At 38.9% G+C, this 20,272-nt stretch overlaps 1 protein-coding gene across 8 annotated transcripts; it reads right to left on the bottom strand.

Annotated features, from left to right (window-relative positions):
- Positions 1-1,616: 1,616 nt before the first annotated feature.
- On the bottom strand, positions 1,617-20,059 carry pecam1b (platelet and endothelial cell adhesion molecule 1b). 8 transcript variants are annotated; one of them, XM_055041519.1, is made up of 16 exons: positions 19,914-20,059; positions 19,794-19,811; positions 16,766-17,062; positions 15,867-16,139; positions 15,519-15,791; positions 15,112-15,384; positions 14,089-14,367; positions 13,521-13,793; positions 11,806-11,910; positions 11,655-11,685; positions 10,556-10,635; positions 5,182-5,235; positions 4,238-4,327; positions 3,731-3,787; positions 2,921-2,943; positions 1,617-1,913 (listed from the first exon to the last, which is right to left on the bottom strand). In XM_055041519.1, the coding sequence occupies exons 1-16, from the start codon at positions 19,954-19,956 to the stop codon at positions 1,809-1,811; spliced, it is 2,274 nt and encodes a 757-aa protein (XP_054897494.1). In that variant the 5' UTR covers positions 19,957-20,059; the 3' UTR covers positions 1,617-1,808. The 8 variants fall into 8 exon arrangements, 6 of the variants coding, with proteins under 6 accessions (XP_054897494.1, XP_054897495.1, XP_054897496.1 ...); XM_055041520.1 differs by lacking the exons at positions 10,556-10,635; positions 11,655-11,685 and having other exon boundaries at positions 19,914-20,058; XR_008606689.1 differs by lacking the exons at positions 1,617-1,913; positions 2,921-2,943; positions 10,556-10,635 and having other exon boundaries at positions 3,768-3,787.
- Positions 20,060-20,272: the final 213 nt, after the last annotated feature.

The raw sequence follows: 20,272 nt of genomic DNA, 5'->3' as shown, positions 1-20,272 counted from the left end.
GCCAGACAGCCTCCAACCTCTGAGGGGCCCATTTCCCGTTTTGGCTGCTTTGCAAAAAAAAAAAAAAAAAAGAAAAATAAAGAAAAATAAATAAATAAATGCTTTGTCTTTGTGACAAGCAGCCAGAGCTCTTAGTGGAATCGTTAGAGATGGTATAAAGAAAACAGCTGTTTAAAAAACTCAACTTTCTAACATGTCACACTTAAGATAATGCATAACACATTCAAACTGTCAGTTTGTTTAAAAAACAAACAAACAAACAAACAAACAAACAAACTTGATCGTATTGCATTTTCTTGCAATACGATCAAGAAAATGCAAAGTAACACGAAGTAAATTGTTTAATAGCAAAAAGATCTCCATTATTGTGTACTTAGTCTATAACTGAGGAGAGTAGAGGAAAGTCAAACACTTTATTTGAAAACATGTATGTCATACCCTGAATTTGTCACACCTTTCAGCATGACGTGTTGTTCTGCCACAGGCTGGACTCAGACCGGGGCCAAAACACGAACCGTGGAAGCAGAGAGAGAAACGCTGGCCGAGATTTAGTATAACGGCGCCCTCTACCGGTGAACAACTCGAAACGCTGTTTTGTCGAAGTGAATATTCTTCAAAAGCTTCTCGACAAATCTTAGATTATTAACTAATAAGAAGCACTCAGTGAACGTCGTCCCTTCTCCCTCTGCTCCCTTTCCTGCTTTCCAAACTGCTCAGGAAAGGCCATCAGTACCACGCAAAAATGTTTACGAAGAGTCCATGCAATGCCAAGACAAAAGGTTCCCCCCTTTACAGGTTTTTGTTTTTTATTATTTGTTGTCATTCTTCTATTTTACAGATTATGAAACAAGTTTTACCAAATGGAAGCCAAACATAAAACATAAAAGATTATCCAAAGGTCTTGGGGATTGTCAAGTTTTTTTTTTGTTGTTGTTTTTTTTTTTTTTTTAGCAAATAAGATTGACCTCTGTGTTGTTTTTTTGGTCAGTAGTGTTTTAATGGATTCTCTTTGTTACTGTTGACTCATGAAGGAAGTGAAGCCTGCAGTGTTTTAGATGCTCAACATTCTCTGACCATCTGGATGAATCACTGATGTGCTCTGAGAAATGTCAGTGGGCTAGCCCAGGAAGTTACACCGATTTTTCCATGTTTTCTCCATTTGTGGACAATGGCAGTGTGGTTTGGTCAAGCCTGAGAAATGACTTTGAAACCCAGAGGGATTCAATGTTCTCATCCCTTCTCGAAGTTGTTTAGATAGAAGAATTACATGTTTCCTGTCGGATCTTTTGGCCATCTTTATGCATGTGGCATGGGTGTAGCTAGTGAAACTCATCAAAACAATGCACTTAATCATAGTTAATCAGTATTTGAAATGACAGGCCTGTTATATTTTCAAAAAAGGCCAAGTTGGTTTTGATAGCTTTGTGTTTTTTTTATTTAAATTTTTGTAAATGAAACAATATTAAAACACATATTAGTATTTTTATATCTTACTCTGATATTACAATGTCATTACTCGATAAACTGAAGCATGTAAGTATGTACAGAAACAGCAAAATGTTCTTTTCTGTGGTCATTTATTTTTAAAGCTTTCTATAAAACCACTGTCTCTTGTTGTTAAATCACACATGGAAACATAATGTGTTGGTTTAAAAGGGCTTTTATTAAAGTGAAAAATATTTACAGCAATTCAGCAGTCAGTAACAAGACGTGAGGTATTTTAAAGAAACAGTAAAGAGAGGACACGGAGCTTAAGGGAGAAGGGAAAGTATTACAGCCCATGAAGTGAATGAAGACAGCACTCATCTTTAATCCACAGGCATCGGCAGATCTGAGTAGCTGATATCTTTAGGACTGTGCTGCGTGATCCCAGGCTGTTGGTCTCCATTCAGATCAACATACTTTACTGAACCCTGCAGAAACATAACGTAAAGTCAGCAAACAAATTTAAAACCACATTATGACCAAAATAAGCTATAAACAAGGATTAAATCTGTTACTTTTAACTGGTGAATACACATGTAAAACACAAGCATAAGATCTTAAACAATCACACCAAACAGCAACTTTAAAGAAGAGTACATATACACTGTTTATTATTTCCAGTTTCTCCATTTTGCTGCCTTCAATGCCACGTAGGGCATTGAAGGACAGTCAGCAGCAGTGATTAATGCACACAGTGAGGCAATATGTTGGTTGGGATGGGCTTGGTACTGATTTGACTGGAGCAAAGTGCTGATCTAAACAACTGATAGGAAAGGAAGCCTCGGCCCCAAATGCCTTTGTTCCTCTCTGGAAACTTTGACAACAGTTTCCCTTTATGGTTGCAGAGAGTCAAAGCAGCCAGGAGGTGGCTGGATACAAAAACTGAAGGTTTTAGGAAGGACATGCAGTTTATGTTATTCAGCAAAGAACTGAGAAATCCACCCTTCAAGGGTTTGACATAATACTCCTTGAAGGCGCAAAACATTTGTCAGACATTAAAAAAAAAAAAAAGGCCTGAATTGATGTATCTTAATCTTGAATTTATAAGTAAAATCTTGTTAAATGTAGCTGAAAATTTTGTCTATCTAACTATTGGAATAAATGATGCATATACGTACATTATTAGTTTAATTTAGCTAAATGTTGTGGAAAGTTTGATTTTGAAAAATTTGCTCTTTTATACGTTACTGTGGGTGTTTTCTGTATTTTCCATTACATGTTTCTCTTCTGAAAACCTGAGAAACAATATCTTTTTGGATATTTTTATACATTTTAGGATGAATCGAGACTTTTTTTCATTTTTCTGTGCAGAACAAAACAAAATTGGCAAAAAAAAAACTTTTCACATGTAATTCTGCCTTTTAGGGCAAAACTTGTACATGCCATGCAATGACTCAGATGTTACAATGTTAAGGAAGAACACTCAGTTACTTACGTAGTCATGATGGTCAGCAGCACCTGCAGGAAAATGCATCACCAGTTAAACATGTAAAGTCCTGCTCACTCACTGCCTGACCTCAGAGCAGCTCATTAGTCATTTTTAGCAGTGATTTGTTAGAGACGCCTCTGCAGGAGCCTCTGCCCCAAAAACCCAGCCTAATATCTCTAATCTGACTCTGTATTTACATTATGTCTGATACACATTCGCGTAAAAAAAACCCTCACGGTTCCTTCGTACAGGAAACATTAGGTCTCTGATGGACTACATGATAGACATGTCCAGCTTCTGTCTGCTTGTATAATAACAGGAAGTTCCTGACTGCAGTAACAGGATGAAACTGCTCCTGTGTGCTGCAGTGCAAATTCACCTCTCTGACTCCACGTCATGTTTAGTAAAATTTAAAGAGGCTCAAGTGCTGAAGCCATAATTGTTGTTATTATATCTTCTTTTCCCATTTTAGAGCCAGGAATTAAGCTTTACGGGGATGCAATAACAAGGTTCATATGGCTGCAAAGAGTTACAGACGTTTACATGTTTGATTGTCAAATGACTTTGGGGGAATCTAATTATCCATTTGAACAGATTTTTCTCAGATTGGAAAGAGAAGGCAATGAACAACTGCAGTGAATTAAAAAAAAAAGAAAGTTTCAAGTTATTATAGATTTTCTGTAAACCTTGCCAGATAAAAAACTGTCCAAATAAAAAAAGAAGACACAGAGGCGGATGAACAAAAGTCACTCAAAGTTGAAGCCAGAATAATTTAAGACACTGTCAATAGCAGGGTGTGAGTGGAGGTGAACTCACCGTGTGGAGAGTTTTGGAGCTCGCTGTAAACTGTGTCTGTGCCTTTTCTAATAGGGTCTGTTCATGGGAGAGACAAAAACAGGCAGTCGAAGCATCAAAGGAAAGACTTGAGTAGATACTGTCTGTCTGAAATATCATAAACACCGTCCTAAAAATAGGAAGGTCTTGCAAAGTGTGACAACCATCTTCACCCCGATGGGATCCAGAGCACAAGACCATGACAATGAAGGAACAAACAGCAAAACCTTCTCTGCAATTAGCTCAGCCCTTCCTGTTTATAACTGCTGCAACAGTGCTGGAAATCCCATCAGCTATCCATGTCAGCACTGAGGTGCATTAATTAAGTGTAATTAGGCCCCTCCCAGGAAGTCTTGCCCTGCCTTATCAGCGTCTAAGGAATGTGGGACAGTTCTGCAGATTTGTCCAGAAAATGGAGAAGCTCTGGGTAACAAAAGGCAGACGAGTGGAGGCTTCATGCAGAGAAGAGTTTAGGTTTTTGTGCATTACTTTTAGTAGGATCTGATGAGCGCGGATGCACCACCTCCGTGTACTCCACTTCTGGCTCGTCGGGCAACGTGCTGATATCATCGTCTATTTCTGTGTGAGAAAAATTCACGTCAACGCAATAACACAACATTTCCAAATCTCTTCATTCCCCAGCACAAAAATAGATAGACGTCTATCTATTTGTCAATGAAATTTCTGCCACTTTAACACCCCAAAGACAACGACTCTTAAAGGCCACAGAAACCTTTCTGTGGAGGAATTTCCAAAAATTCAAAACCACCACAAATCTCAGCCAGTACCAGGATGAAAGACCTTATCAGCCACATAAGATCACAGGAAACGTTAACAAAACAAATAAAGCAGTTTCACCAGGGATGAACTACTTCCTGAAGACAATAAGCCAGAAAAAACTGACTTCAGAGAAAAGCAGTTCAAAATATGGCCTTCAAGTAAAGCAAAAACAAGAAAGGCAACAACTGGAACTATCCCAGATATGACAGGTATCTATTTGTAAATCTGAGGATTTATATCAGTTTTCACTCAAAAAGCGTAAAATGTTTTTGCTTGGCTTCTCAATTTGCTCGACTGTAAATTTAGCTGGTGCAGTTAGTAACGAATGTCATTATTGAAGGATGCTTTCTGTTATTTTCATACCTGAACTAGACAAGAAATAAATAAAGGAAGAAGAAAATAGAAAACAGATGGAATAAAAACTACAAACAGGCATCAAACAACCACTAACGTTTAATAATTGTCTTTAAACAACAATTGCTAATCACATCCACAATTCTCTTTCAAATGAAAATAGATCTGTGTTTTGTAAGGCTGATGACTACATTTGAAATGAGTTTAAATGTAGTTCTTTTATTAACTGATTTGAAAGAAATGTATAGACAACAGAAAAATACCCACGATGGTAATGGTGCTATGGAGTTTTGTCTCACCTGCTTCAGGTTTCCTGCTGCTCCATACACTCTCTGGAGTTCTGTCCACTCTTACTGTTAAACACAGACCAAACGGATCAAGTTAAGACAAAACTGTAATTTGCAATTTAAACCGCAAGGAGCAATTTCTGGAAACTTTCCCAGGATGCAATAAAATAAAAAAGAAAAGAAAATCCATTAAACAAAAATTTCAAACTTTCAGACACAAATAAGGAAAGCAGATGGGAAAAGGTCTCAGCTCGGCGCGGTCCGCGTCATCGCCGCGACGTTCCCTTGGCTCCTCCAGGCGCCTTCACAGCCTGAGCTGCACTTTGCGCTCCCCACAGAGATTCTTTGGAGCTTCCACACAAAATGAAAGTGCAACCTTCAGAGTCTGATTCCAGGCCTCCTCCAGAATGGACGTCCAGACCATCCATCGTCTCCTGTGCTGTCATCTGCTGCAACTTCTCTAATGTCTCCAACATTGTCTCATTCGTTAAAACCACCCTCTCCTTCGTAGTGTTCATTCTCACCATCATCATCACATTTTTATGCACTCTTTTCTCCTTTACCATCTTTACTGTTTTGTCACCATCTGCTCCATTGCAGGCTTCATGTCTTGAGAATCTCAGTTCTTTCTTGTTTTATCTGTTTTACCTTATTGTTATGTGTTAGCTTTAATCGAGTTTGGTTTAGTAAAATCCAACGGTGCCCTTTTTATTAGACTCTGTATTCATTTCTGTGTTGTTATTTCCTTTAGTTCCCTGCTTCTTGTTGTTCCAGCTGCCCTTCCTTCTTCTTATTAGTCACACGTGATTCTCAGGTCTCTCTCTCTCCCTCCTGGTAGTTGCACCCTGAACAGTTTTCTCACCTCCTTACCAGATTATCCTGTTTTCTGTGCTCTGTTTTTTCTCCACGCTCCTCTCCTTGCGGTGCAGTTGCTTTACTGTTTTCCTGTTTGATTGCCTCAACTTTCTCCTGTGTAGATTATTTGTTTTTTTTTTTTCCTTGTCAAAATGAAATTTCCATCTGCTCTGCAGTGGGCTCCATCCTTCATTTATCAAGATTGTGAGGAGCTGAGAAGCTGCTAGCTGCTAAGCTAGGGTAACTTAACCCGCATATTCTTGAAATTAACTTGTAATGTGAAGTTGTACCTAGTGGGTAAAATGAGACCTAGAGCACAAATTAGTTGTGAGCTGAAAAGACAACCTCTTGAGTTATTTTTTTTTCTACATGGTGGCAATACAAGATGATGGGGTCAACATGAGGTGACACATTTTGAGATGTCGTCTTTATTTGGATGTAAAGAGTTTTCAGCATGAGATTTAATCAAATCAGGTAAGCACTGCTGAATGTTTTGTCAGTTTGGATTAAAAACAGCTCTCTGGGGTTGGATTTCCAACCCTGAAGACTTTGTTGCATGTCTTCCCCCCTCCACCCATTTTCTGTCTGGTGACTGTCGACAACTAATCGTTCCAGGAAAACCGTTTATCCGCCATCATCTGCAGTCATGCTAATGAGCCTGAGCATTCAATGAAGCCTCTGCTATCAGGAAGAAGCTGCAGTGTAGCAAAATGCAAGGGGAGAGGGAAGGTGTTAGGTGAGCAGCGCATACATGATAGACAGCACTAAGAACCTCCTCCTGGCTCTGATTGGTTGTTTCCAGTTAGCACTGGGAAAAGGCAGATATTCTCTTTTTCTCAGATTATCTGTCTCATATTATACAGAGTGACAGTTTCAGCAAATATGTAAAAAAAATAAATTATAAAACGTATACTGCAGCTTTAAGTTGAAAATGAGCATCGACTACAGCACAAAGCAAAATCTATAAACTGAGATAAATTCAACTGGACAATGTGATTTGACAAATGATTCACAAGAGGACTCCTGAAATAATTTTCACAAATTCCCATAAACACACTGACAATTTTTCCATGCTATGAGATGTGTCTTTTAAATGTTTTCTTAATCCGGCATTTGTTATGTTCTTTGCTAAAAGCAAGGATAAATTTTCTATGGCATTCCATGTCACTATGACCCTCTAAGTTGTTGCAACCAAAAAAAAGAAAGCAGGTTTCACATCCTTAATTTGTGAACACAAAAACCCTCAGCTGAGTTGTTCACAATAGTCTGTTAATTTAAGAGCGACTGTGCCGCAGATTCAGGCAAAAACAACTTCCCCAGTTGGTAATGTAATCTCACACACGGCTCAATCGAGGCTTATGTGAATAATTTCCTGCCCCTGCTGAGTGCATTCAAACTCGCCTGGCCTGGAACAAAACAAACCCAACCCGCCAAAATACCAGCAGTGTGATCGGCACAGCAGAGCCCTTCATGCCTGCATAGGAAGCAAATCAGAGACTCCATTGTTTCACCATTTCAAGGAAGTCTCTGCAGAGCATTTAGCTTTCAGGAAACAAACGGACTTCGTGGTATGCAGTTGATCTGGCCTCAGGACTTCGACATAACCCAGCCTGCAAGCTCATATGTCAGGTATGTCATTGTTCAGTCAGAGGTTTATATAAACACATCATTGACATGAATGTCATAATTACAGGCTTCCAATGATGCATTTGAACAGGTCTGTGTTTGAAGCGTCGCCCAATAGATTTAATTATTTTATTATGGAACAACAATTAGGTGCATACTTTTGAATTCACGATGGAAACACCCTCAATCAAAATATTGATGCTGCTCATGCTTTTTAATTAGGCTGAGGCTGAGAGCATTTTACAAGCTAAATGTTAGCCTGTTTTATAAACCCCAATTTATGCTCTGGATAATTGTCCTGTCTGATCACCCAAACCCGTCCTGCTTTCAACCCTCAAGCTGATGATGTGAGGTAAAGTTGAAGCGGTCGACTTTTCTCTTTGTTATTCTACCCAGTTTGTTAATGCACATGTACCACAGCCAGAAAAACAAACCCACATCATGACACAACCACTGCCATGCTTGACATCAGGCACAAAGTTGTTTGGTTTGAAAACTTTACTTTTACTGCCCCAAACACAATTCTTCTCATAGGAACCAAACGCAATGATTTTTCTTATTCAATCAGAAAATATTTTTTTTCGGGAAGCGCTCTGGCTTGTCCATGTGATTAGCCACAAAGGTGAAGAAGAAGAAATATTCTTGGAAGGCCTACATGGAATCTACCCAATGGCAAGCCTGAAGAAATTACATAATCTCTGATAAAATGTGACCATATCCACCCTGAAATCCAACAAATTCTAAAACCCCGACAACGTCAAGAATAGAGATCAAGTAAATTAAACCAGGACCTGGAAGGTTAACAAAAAGAAATAATGTGGAGCTCAATAAGGGACATCTAAATGAATGTTGTTTTGTTCGATTTCCCAGCCTGTTTCTGTAATGTACAGAAGAAACTTCCAATTTTATATTTTATGATTGCTCCAACCTGGATGACTCATTTGCACCAACTTATTTGACAATTATGTCCAGGATTAGTGAAAGTAAACTTCTGACTGCAAGTGTTCAATAACATATTTCAATAATTCAGGTGTCGTTCAAAAGCAGAAGAAATGAATGAATGGTTGAGACACACCTCTAAATAAAATAAACACCTTTATTCTACAGAACTGCTCTCCGTCATCAGTCCAGTAATCAACCAAAATTATATACACACATTTCCTGTAATAATATATACAGATCAGTGTTAACAGGTTTACTTCATGTAGATTAGATGAACAGATGAAACAAGAAATGGCATGCAGTCACACAGAAAAACGACACAAATGCCAAAAATGATTGTTAGGATAATCAAATGACTGAAAGAGGAGAGGAGAGGGAGCAGTGGGCCCTAGTTTATTTCTTTTTCTTAAAAAATAAAAAAATAAAAAACCAAAACATGTCCTCCATTTTGCAGGGGAAAAAAAATATCGTCCACTTCTTCCAAAATGTTATAAACATCAGGAAAGTGTTTGTGTCTCCTGTATTTGTCTCTTAAGTCTTTCAGCGTTTGATTTTCTTTTAAAGATAGAGCGTTTTGCCTCTACACTGTTGCTGGGATACTGTAGCTGCTCCTGTTGCTGATGTCTGCAGGAAGCGATGCAACACTACCTCGCGTCCCATTGGTCACTCTCCCCTCCTTGTCATCATAGAACGACGCTGCGTCTGGAACAAGAGGATAATGGCTGCTCTAAGCAGGTTGCAGAAAATGAGAGAAAAGTACCTTCCCTTCTTGTGGATACAAGACATGCAAAGAAAAAAAAAAAAAAAAAAAACGAGGACAAGGCGATTTATCACACATTTAAGGACAGAATTTATTAGACACCCCCACTTTTTCAAACATCTGATTTTTATTTGGGATGTTTATTCACTCAAAAAACACATGGGCCAAAAATATTATCCCCCTGTTCCAGTTAGTTATGTGGATTAATTTGTTAATGGATAAACACCAGAAGTAATTTGTTGTAGTTTTCAATTGTCTGACAAGTTCCCTGAGGAATTAGACCTCATTCTCCTCTCTCTGATCTGGAACAGAGTCTTGGCTTCAGTTCACTCCAGATTTTCTATGCTGGCTGCAGATCAGTCAGAAATGTTTGGTGAATGCAGCTCCTCACCAGGAGCGAAGTATGTTTTACTGCTGACTGCTTCAGGCCTGTTTGCTCTTCTCAAAATCTTCACCTATGGTTCTTTCTTCTGACTTCCTTTCAAGCAAGAAGTATCATGCTGAAGCTTCGCCACAGCATGATACTTCCTCCATCATGCTGTAGGAGAGTATCCTTTAGGTTAAAGGTCTCTCCTTCTTTTCCTTCCTTCGTTCAGCGACCAGTAGCCAGTATGTTCATCTCTGACTCTGAATCCAAAGAGATTTTTTGTATTGTTGTTTTCGATATGATGCAGTCCTAAATTAGAGCTGAAATCCTTAACGAAGGGTTAAAAGTTAGCGGATAAACCTCGGTTCAAACCACTGGTGTGCATTAAAGCTGCCTTAATAAAAAGGTCGGTTTTTAGAAGGCTAATACTATTGACCCCTGGATTTTTTTTCCTAAAATGACTTGGTTATTGTGTGCAAATACAAATAAATAATAACGCTTTCCAAAGGAAACTTATCCTTGCTCTGTTGAAAGTGGCTAGGAACATTTTGTGAAACATTAAATCACACAGGGGGTTAATAATAATTTTGTCCTCAGTGATAAACATGCTGAGCATGCACAAAAAGCAAGAAATCGGCCACTCGAAGGAAGCACAGGCAACAACAAGGTCACCCTGATCTGACCTCTGCATGCAGACCAGAGCATGGATTATTGCTGTGAGTCAAGATGTTACAACACAGTGTGATGAGTGTTTAGGGTGGGATAACGGCTGTTAGACAATAAATACTGATGGGGCGTGTAAGTGACACACAGGAGGACGGTAAAAACCAAGCTACCTGGGGCTGCATTATAAACCTCTGTGTCGTGGGTTAGAGTCACTGTTAAAGAGTCATCTGATTTAGGGCTCGCAGGCTTTCTGAGAAATGGTGAAAATAAAGTCAGCTGCAGGCAAACGTGACGTCAAGAAAAAAAAACTTCAGATAAATGGTAAAGAAACTGGACAAGATGTTTTGCATGTTGTAGACATTGTAATCATGTAACTGTGGTCTCCGCCCATATTTCTCACTTATCCATAAGTAATGGAACAAAAATGCATCAGTACAAATCTACCTTCACTCTAAACTGACTCCAGAAAAAAAGGTTCCAGTAAGACAAACGTAACTGTGACAAATAACTGGACAGAAAGGAAATCAAATCGTACTGCGTTCACGATATGCAGACTGATTCAGTGAGGTAGTCAACCTCAGAACTAGAACATTGTTTTCTTTGGTTAATATTTATTCAGCAATGGTCTGATAGCATCAATAAATGTGTAATAATAAAATGAGAAAAACTCTCATCATTCAGTAAATAAATCCCAAAACCCATAAAACTCATTTGAAATTTAAAGATAGACATCTTGAACCAGACAGATGCTTTTAAATATATTATCATCATCATTATTATTACAGAATTAACAAGATGCAATTCCTGAAAATGTTTGCTCAATGCAAATCTAAGTAATTATTTTATGGTTTCTGTTCTGCGGTTTATCATAAAACAATTCGTCTTTCGACCATCAACAACTGGCTATATTTAAAAGGTAAATAAATAATAAACAATTTATAATACCCTGCAGGACAACAATCGCAAATATAAGTGAATACAATCCTAGTGAAATTCTGTATTTCACTAGGATTGTATTTTTTGAAACATAACTCCATGTGACTCTTTTAGCTCCCTATAAATAGAAATTACCGGAACGAGGAATATAATGTTGAAAGAAAAATTACGTTTCTGTCTACAAACATGCAAAACACACCAAATATTTCCTGTAAGCTGCTGCATCCAAACTCTGCCGCACCGTCTGAACCACCTGATAAACCTGAACACCCTTCACCAGTTCCTAAAACATCCAGCACATTCAGGAGAAGCGAAAAGTCAAAGGCAACTCACACTGACAACTCAGCAGCTCTTTCTCTTTTTCCTACAATAAGAAACGATAAGTCAGAGGAGAGGGGCCGGGGAGGCTGTAGGAGGAGGGAGGCTGGTTTTTATTTAAAGATGTAAGAGGTCTGAGTTTCTGGAGGACTGTAGATGTCTCTACCTCTCCTGGATCTTGTGAACAGAATAAAGCCCACCATCACGAATGAGGACACCACCAGTATTATGGTCCCAGGAATCAGTAATTTCTTCCACATTGCCATGCCGACTGCAAAGAGAGACACAAAGGACAAAAAGAGACATGAGATAATAAATACGAATATGAAGAAAAAATAATAATAATGATGTTTTTGCTAGTTCTTTACGAAATCTAGAAAAGGCTTGAAAAACTATTGATAATTTTTATTTCAGCAAGCTCTGTAGAAAAATTCTTTGTTTTTGTTTAATTTTATTTTATTATTTCTACCCCCCTTCCCCCGCTCCCTTTCCAGGTGTGATTCACCACCAGATCTTTTACAAAGCAAGCGTGCGTCAGTTTGTGAGATTGAAGAGGAATGTAAATGTTTTATGGACTGGCAGATTTGCAAAGCAGATTTGTAAAAAAACATCATTGTGAAATAAAATCAAGAAATCCCTGAAATGGATCCTGACTTAACATGACAAAGGCTGAAAACATAAAGTAACACATCAGCCACTGACTTTTATCAGTCTGGAAATGAAAGCCATCTCTGGCTTTGGGAGTCAAGTGAAGAACAGTGAGAACATTTATCCACAAGGGGAGAAAACATGAAACACTCGCCAACCAAAATTACTCCAAGAAAGCATCAACAACTGATGCTGAAGCACTGCAGGCCAAACTTGACTCAGGTCAGTGTTCATGATTCAACTATAAGAAAGACAAACTGTGCAAAAAGGTAATCGACAGGAGAGTTTCAAGGCCAAAAACAACACAAAGCCCTTCACACATTTGCCAGAAAAAACATCCCAAAAACCTCTGGGGAAATATTCAATGGAGTTAGGAGAAAAAAGCGGAACATTTGGGCAAATATGTTTTATGTTACATCTAGTATAAAACGAATGAAGCATTTCTGAAAAACAACATCATACACACAGTGAAACATGCTGGCAGTGCAATGTTCTGCTTTGCTTTTTCAAAGTCTGGACGAGTCCCAGTTCTGTTCCAGAAAATGCTGACGGAGAATTTCTGCTGTCAGATTCTAGAACATGCGTTGATTTATTAGGCTTATCATGAAATATCCAAATTTAAGTGATTTTTTAAAATCAGAAAGACACATGAACTAGGCTTGTCACAAATACAAATTTTGCTGGATGATAAATTGTCCCAGAAGTTATTGCGATAAACGATAATATCATCCCTTTGAGACCATTTCCAGGTAAAGTAATAATAAATCAACAACGCATTAAGAGATCAATAAACTTCAACTTCTAGCAAACATTTAACACTGAAACTGGAAGACATTTAAAATATCCAAAACAAATTAACTAAACAACAAGTAAAATGAATTATGAAGTCTCTATAAACAAAACAATCTTTCAGAAATGGGCTAGTTGAAAACAATGCACCAAACTGAAAAGAGAATGAGGAAAGAGAAAGAAGATAAATAATGGAAATGGAAAATTATTGAGCTCTTATTAATTTTACATGTGACTAATTAATTTACTGCTGCTTGTGACATAAACACTGGATGATGATTACATTTCTATAATAAAAACATGGCACAATCTTTTGTGCTCATTAAAAGGTAAAACATATTAACAGATGAGACCAAATATCTAACTAAACGCCTAGTTTTACTTTTATAGCATTTAGAGGATAGAATGAGGAAAGCCGAAGTGGTTTACAGAAATCACACTCACCTGCTAAGTTGATTTTTTTACTTTCAACAAAGTTGGCTCGGTTCTCAGCCTGGCAGTAGTAATTGTCGGCGTGTTCCTTATTCACAACAAATTCGTAGTTTGTGGTGTTAATATTTGTGGTGGTGGTCTTCAGTGGATTTTCATCACTGTCCCGGAGCCACCTCACTGTAACAGGTGGCGTGCCCCGGAAAGAACAGATGAGGATGACCGTTTGTCCTTCAGAAATGTCACCGATGTCAGGAACGACCATCAGATATGCTTTAGTCATTGGCTCTAGAGGCAAATAAAAAAAAACCAAACAAATATATGTGTTGTGTTATAATCACGATGTCGATGTCACACAAAGTTGCCAAAAATGTTACAAACACATTTTCTGCCATCAGGAAACCAAAAACACAGATTTACACCAGGAAACACAACCCAGTGATGTGGGGCAAAAACCTTTTGCTCTCATGAGAACTGAAGCTCTTCTATCCTTGAGAATATTCTTCAAAGTCGGCTGGTTTTCATGCAAAACAATATCAACCAAATAAATGTGTCATTCTTTAATTCAGATTTCGATATTTACCAATGACAGCTGCTTGGAGTTTGTCACTTAGTTTAGGCGTCCTGTCCCCATTACTTGCCATGCAAAGGTAGTGGCTTAGTCCTCCAGTTTCATTGATGACGATTGTAAAGTTGGCAGCTTCATTGAACTCATGAATGATGGCAGTTTGGTTTTGTTTGTCAGCGTTCGACAGGGTGTATGAAATGGGTGGGGTGCCTGTGTCCGACAGACAGAAGATCTGAACTCTCCTCCCGAGGATCGCACTGCCGGAGACCCAGATCTTTGGAGCTGAGACAGGAACTAAAAAACAGAGAGAGGTAGAAAGAGTTAAAAAAAAGGGAGCAAAATGTATCAGCGACAGAAAAACAATTCAGAACGTTTAGTTTAGAAAACACAAATACAAGGAAGAAGCTAAATATAACTGACGGCTTTCTTTATGCAGAACAGTAACTTTAAAGAGTAATTTGCAATAGTTGGAATTATTAGTAATTATATTAGCAATATAATTATATCAACCTTTACAAATTTTGTATTTCACATGATTTCTAAATATTGCACAGACCTATGAGAAAATATTAAACACCTCGCACTAACACCAAAGGTTAATCAAAAATTGGCAGAAACAACGACCAATGTAGTTTTTAACAGGGGTTAATTAGTAAAAGTCAAGAAATGACACCAGCAAAACCTCAAACTCAAGGTATTTGAATAAGCTGCAAATAAATAGAAATGGAGAATAAATATTGATATGGTAAATTTATGCAACCAGTTCATGTTACATTCATCCAGATTAAAGTGGTCTATCTCAGAAACAGTATTTTTGAATCATATATTGCTATAATATTCTGTTTAAATTCTTAGGTTTTAGTTAAGAATGGCTCTCATCACATCATGAAATAAACTGAACCTAAAATGAACAAACCCAAACACCACAGCTTCCACCACATGGTTATTTGTAAAGAATATAGATAAAGACCAAATGTGGTGCGTAACATCAAAAAATAAATGTGAAGCTGCTGTTGTTTTCATCAGAGTTGTGCTCACCTTTGGGATGAATTGTCAGCACATTGCTCTTCTTCTTGATGCCCTTTGCAGCAGCTGTACATGTATAGTTGAAATTGATTGTCTTGGCTTTACCAACGAATACTCCATCCCTTTTTTGAACCATATGGTTGTCAGAAGGTTCAAGATTATAGATGAGGGATTCTCTTTCAAGTCTATCATAAGACAGTCTCTCGCTTCTACATGTTAGACTAATTTCATCTTCTTGGAAGACTTCGAGAGCAGACATCTTGAGAGTGGGCACGGAGAACAGCTCTGTGGGCAGATTGAGAATGAACAATTTATAACACAATCACTGAAACCAGTGTAATGTGTGGAAGGGTCTCAGAGAAATGAAATAATCTCAATGAGAAAAAGTCAGAGAGGATTTCATGCTCATTTCTGCTCACCGCTCACTGAAACTGTCTTGTTGACGACTTTTTCTACATTTCTCACATACAGCCGGCAAGTAATGGTAAGCATTGGGGTTCTGGCATGTGCAGTCCAGTTGACATGGATGGATGTCTTTCCACTCTTGAGTAGCTCGGTGTCCTGAGTCAGCCAGAGCTCTCCAGCTTGGTAATCCTTTATAACATTACTAACCGAGCAAGTGATGTCGAGAGTGTCACCTTCATAGACATTATCCTGAGGGGAAATCTTCAGGACTGGTTTGATGGAAAGTTCTGTGGAGGAAAACCCATGAATCATGAGGTGTGACGAGGCTTGGAAGAATCGACCGATGAACAAATCTAACGTACCTTCAACGGTAAGCGTGAGTGTGTTGCTTTGTTGGGACTTGAATGAGTTTGGCATGACGAAGACCAAGTAGGAGCAGCAAATATCGTGGTTCCCAACGCCTTTAGGGACGAACGTCATTTCGTTTGTCCCTAAAGGCATTTCGACTTCCTTGGAATTATCATGGAAGTAGAACAAAAGGGAACCCGTCTCTCCTGGTGCTAAACATGTGGCTGTTACTGATTCCCCCTCAGTGATATTTGCTTTGTTTAAGCGGAGAATGGGCGTTGACATGCCTGGAAAGCAGCGAACATAGAAGAACATGAGTGAGCAAACCAAAGACTAAAACAGAACCTTTAAATAACTTCAAATCAAACCACAGTTAGCTTTTTCTTCAGTGCAAAGTGTGGGGAATAAATATTGAATGTTTTTCTCAGTGGCTAAAGGGGCGACTGACCTGAAATCTACATCATGTCTGTAACATCCCATGTAATCCAAACACACTAAGAATTCAAAACAAATTCTACTATTATAGATAGTTGGAATGAAATAAGCATCGAAGCATGTATGTGAACAGATGAGAAATGCTGCAAAACACACAGAAAACCCCCCCCAAAAAAAGCAAATGTCTCTCAGCATTTGGGAAAATATCCTGCTCCTTATCAGAGCTAATTATTATTAACTGGTTCAGTCTTAATTCATGGGAAATGAAAGCAATCTCATCATCAACATATTGCACAAATCTCATTAATTTGAGCAATACTACTAAAAACACAATAGTCATATTTCATGTCAATATGACTATTATAGATTCAATCACTGAGAAAAACTGATTTCTCCCTTTTCACCGATGTATTTATTGTCCTAATGTCTTATTTTCTCAAACATAGAGTTAAACATCCTCAGATGAAAACAGACTCACCTGTCACTGTGAGCGTTGCAGTTTCACTGGCCTTCACCTCCCCCATGATGCTTATCTTGCACTTGTACTTGCCATTGTTGGAGATTCTGGCCTGAGGCAGGCGGTAGAGCAAATCCTCAGAGGAGCTGGTTGTCTTGTTGTAGATCACACTGCCCCCTTTGTATATGGTGTACACACGATTCAGTCCCTCCGTCCCGAAGCCGAGAACCTCGGCCTTGCATCTCAAAACCACGTCGGTGTCTCTATGCACAGCAGCACTGGGCTCGATGGACAGGTCCACGTTTGTTATTTTTAAAGCTGGGGTGTGACATAGGCAACAATGATCAGAATTTAATTGACAATAATAATAGCTTTCAAGACGTCTAATTAAAAGTGGGGAGCTCACGCTGATAACACTGATTTTGAGGAATTAAATGGCTTCCGGGAGGCATCAGGGCTGTATCGCAGACATGGCAGTGGTTAATGCTTTACGCCGATCTGTCTAAATCGCATCCCGTTTCTGCCGAGGTTTTCAGGGGCTCAACCCTATGAAAGAGCCGATCATTCATTTTGGGAGGAAAATGGTCAGGATTGGACAGGGGACAGGGGGACAGGGACAGGGACAGGGGGCAGCTCTGGAGTGGGTCAGCAGCTCTTTTTGGGAGTCAACATCACAGCAAGGCAGAAAACATTTCTGCTGAGAGGTTTATACACCCTCTTCATCGGCACGAATCATATTCATTTTGAGCTTTTATGGAAAATAAAGAACCGTGTTTTTTTTTCAGAGAGGAGTAACTATAAGACATCAACTGAAACAAGTAATTAGAATAAATTAGAATATGGCAGACTTTTGATGGACTTTTTGAACATTACTGTTATGCAGGTTTTCCTTGTATTTCTTCATAAGGCCCACATTTCTGATTTAATAATCTAATCTTAAAAGTCAGCAAAACATTTTCATGAGTTGTAAGCAGTGAATCATCATTTTTTACATAAATGAAAGTTTGAAAACAGTCTGTATAAATAAACTACATGATGTGTTTAACTTGTGAGATGAGTTACTGAAATACATGAACTTTTCATTAATATTCTAGTTTATTGACATGACTCCACCTATGGACCCACTAATAAATGGTTAGATTCCTCTAAGTCAGTTTCCAGGAAACCACATATATGAGCATCTGGATATTGGATCACTTTATTGTGAGAGTTTATTTGATCAATTCACAAACAGCTTTGAGCATGGCCTCTTCTGACCATGAAAGCTTTTGCTCTGAAGGCATTTGACTTGTCCATTTGGGCCTCTGCAAATTTCAATCAGGTCTGATGGTGTCAGTTTTATTGACATGGTTTGGTTCATGGGTAGCACAACCTCAATCCATGACAATAAAAATGTTACTTTTAGTTGATGGATGCTCAAGCATACAGTGATAACACCAAGCATACGTCAACACTGAATTTTGAATGGATAAAAACCACCAAGAAAAGGGAAATGGGCTTAAAACTGCGTTTTGTACCAGAAAACCAATCACTTTAAATAAACTTAATACTCTGCAGAAAATTCACAACAAACAGGAAAAAAATTGGTCTGATTTTGCATCTTTCCTCGAATGATTGCAGCTATCAAACTCCACGTGCAACACAGAGAGAAAATGAGCACCTCATCTTAACCCGTTTTCATTCTGACATCAGCAACAAGCCTGATCCTGACTCATCTTCAAGGGGAGACATAAAGCATTCGGAAATGAGGGTAGTTTGAGGCGGAAAGGCTCTGCATGCCGACGTCAGGCTAGCATAGTGTGACGTCGGCTCATACGAGCTGAGTGGCTGCTGCTGTGACTCAGACAGCGGTGGTAAACAAACCTTGAGGAGGCAGGAAAAGCACTTTGTTTAACAAACGGGTCGCTCAGGGGACTTAGCACCAATGATTCTGGCCCACACCCAGCATCATTCAGCAGGAGCTGGCAGGGCTGATGATGGGAAACAAGGCACGCGCAGGACTCAGATTTGCTTCTGGGTTTCCCGAACAGAACCTGAATGACAGACCAGCTTAAACTATACAGCTCTGGAAAAAAATCGAGAGACCACTGCACTGAACCCCATTGAAAACCTCCTGATTATTCAACCAAATATTGACTTTTGAACTCTTCTTGAGTTAAAATACTAGTATTGTTGTTTCTAAATGAGTACAAACGTGTTCTTGAAATTGCTTGAGGTCTGAAGGCGCTGCATCTTTTTTAATGTTATTTTGACCATTGCTGGTTTTCTACAAATAAATACAAACTTTTTGCTTGGCATTTCAGAGTTTATGGAATAAAAGAACAATGTTCATGTTACTCAAACATATACCTATGAAAAGTAAAATCAGAGCGACTCATCATTGAGTTGCTTCTTAATTTTTTCCAAAAATTTAATAAAATTATTAAATTTTTCTTCTGGTATTAAGACTTTATTCTTTTTAAAATATTGTAGTATTTTATTATTTATGTTGTCCTAATTTATATATTCATTTTTAACTTCTTAGGTTTGTGTGACACTGCTGCAAAATAAATGATTTCAACTTAACCATTTAGTAAGTCCAGACATAATTTTTTTTTTGTGGGAATTTAGTTGCTCTGCTTTGAAAAGTATATCATTTGCATTACAAGAAATCATATGAAAGAAAATCTGAACACCAGCAGTGCAAATCCAGCCTTGAGAAACCTTCCCTCCATCCTGAACCCGCTGCCTTGCAGATCTGTGTCTGTGGCTGACATGAACGGATTCCCACCTCCCACTGCCCAGCAGCTCCAGAGGCGTGTAACTATCCTCACCAACCAGTTCCCAACCCAACTTTTCCACCACAGCAGACACCAGTGACTCTGATAACCGCCATGAGTGTTTCCACTGAACAAACAGGAGCCTCACTGTTCCCACATAACATCTTATTACCTCCAAGATCAACGCCAAAATATTTCTTCACTCAAGATAAAACAGCCCGTCCTGGAGATATCAGTCTGTTTATACAACAACTTTAGTCCAAATATGATTTGATTCAGAATATGCTTACCTGCATTCAAAGTTGCCCCTGAATGGAAGAATTGGAGAAAAGAAAGGAATCACCAGGTTAGTGAAGATCAGATCAACCATCTCCTGTTTGAGAGGGAGAGAAGTGGGTGAGAAGTCTTACAGCTGAACAGGAGCGTGGAGGTGAACAGTGGCAGGAGGCCCATCCTGTCTGAGGAACGCCGAGGCTCCTGGTGGTCGTGGCGGTCCTTTAAGAGAAAGACACTGGATCTGCCTGACCGGCGCCGCACGTTAATGTGAGGATGGACCAGGATCTGGTGGGTGGGAGCAGAGGTGGTGCTTTACCTCACCCAGTGGCGGCGGTTATCAGGCCAAGCAGCCATCGACTTGGCTTAATTTGACAGGAAGCGAGTGTTGTTTCCTCAGGATGTTCGCGCCGCCCGACTCTTTTGCTGTTGTGGAATGTGTTCCACATACCGTGTGTGTGTGTATGTGTGTGAGAGAAATGGTGATGAGAATAAT

The sequence above is a fragment of the Poeciliopsis prolifica genome, unplaced genomic scaffold (assembly GCF_027474105.1).
Source record: "Poeciliopsis prolifica strain line A6 unplaced genomic scaffold, Auburn_PproV2 SCAFFOLD016, whole genome shotgun sequence".
NCBI classification, from domain to species: Eukaryota; Metazoa; Chordata; class Actinopteri; order Cyprinodontiformes; family Poeciliidae; genus Poeciliopsis; species Poeciliopsis prolifica.
Note: the sequence above shows the minus strand (reverse complement) of the source record. Positions and strands in the feature narration are given on the sequence as shown.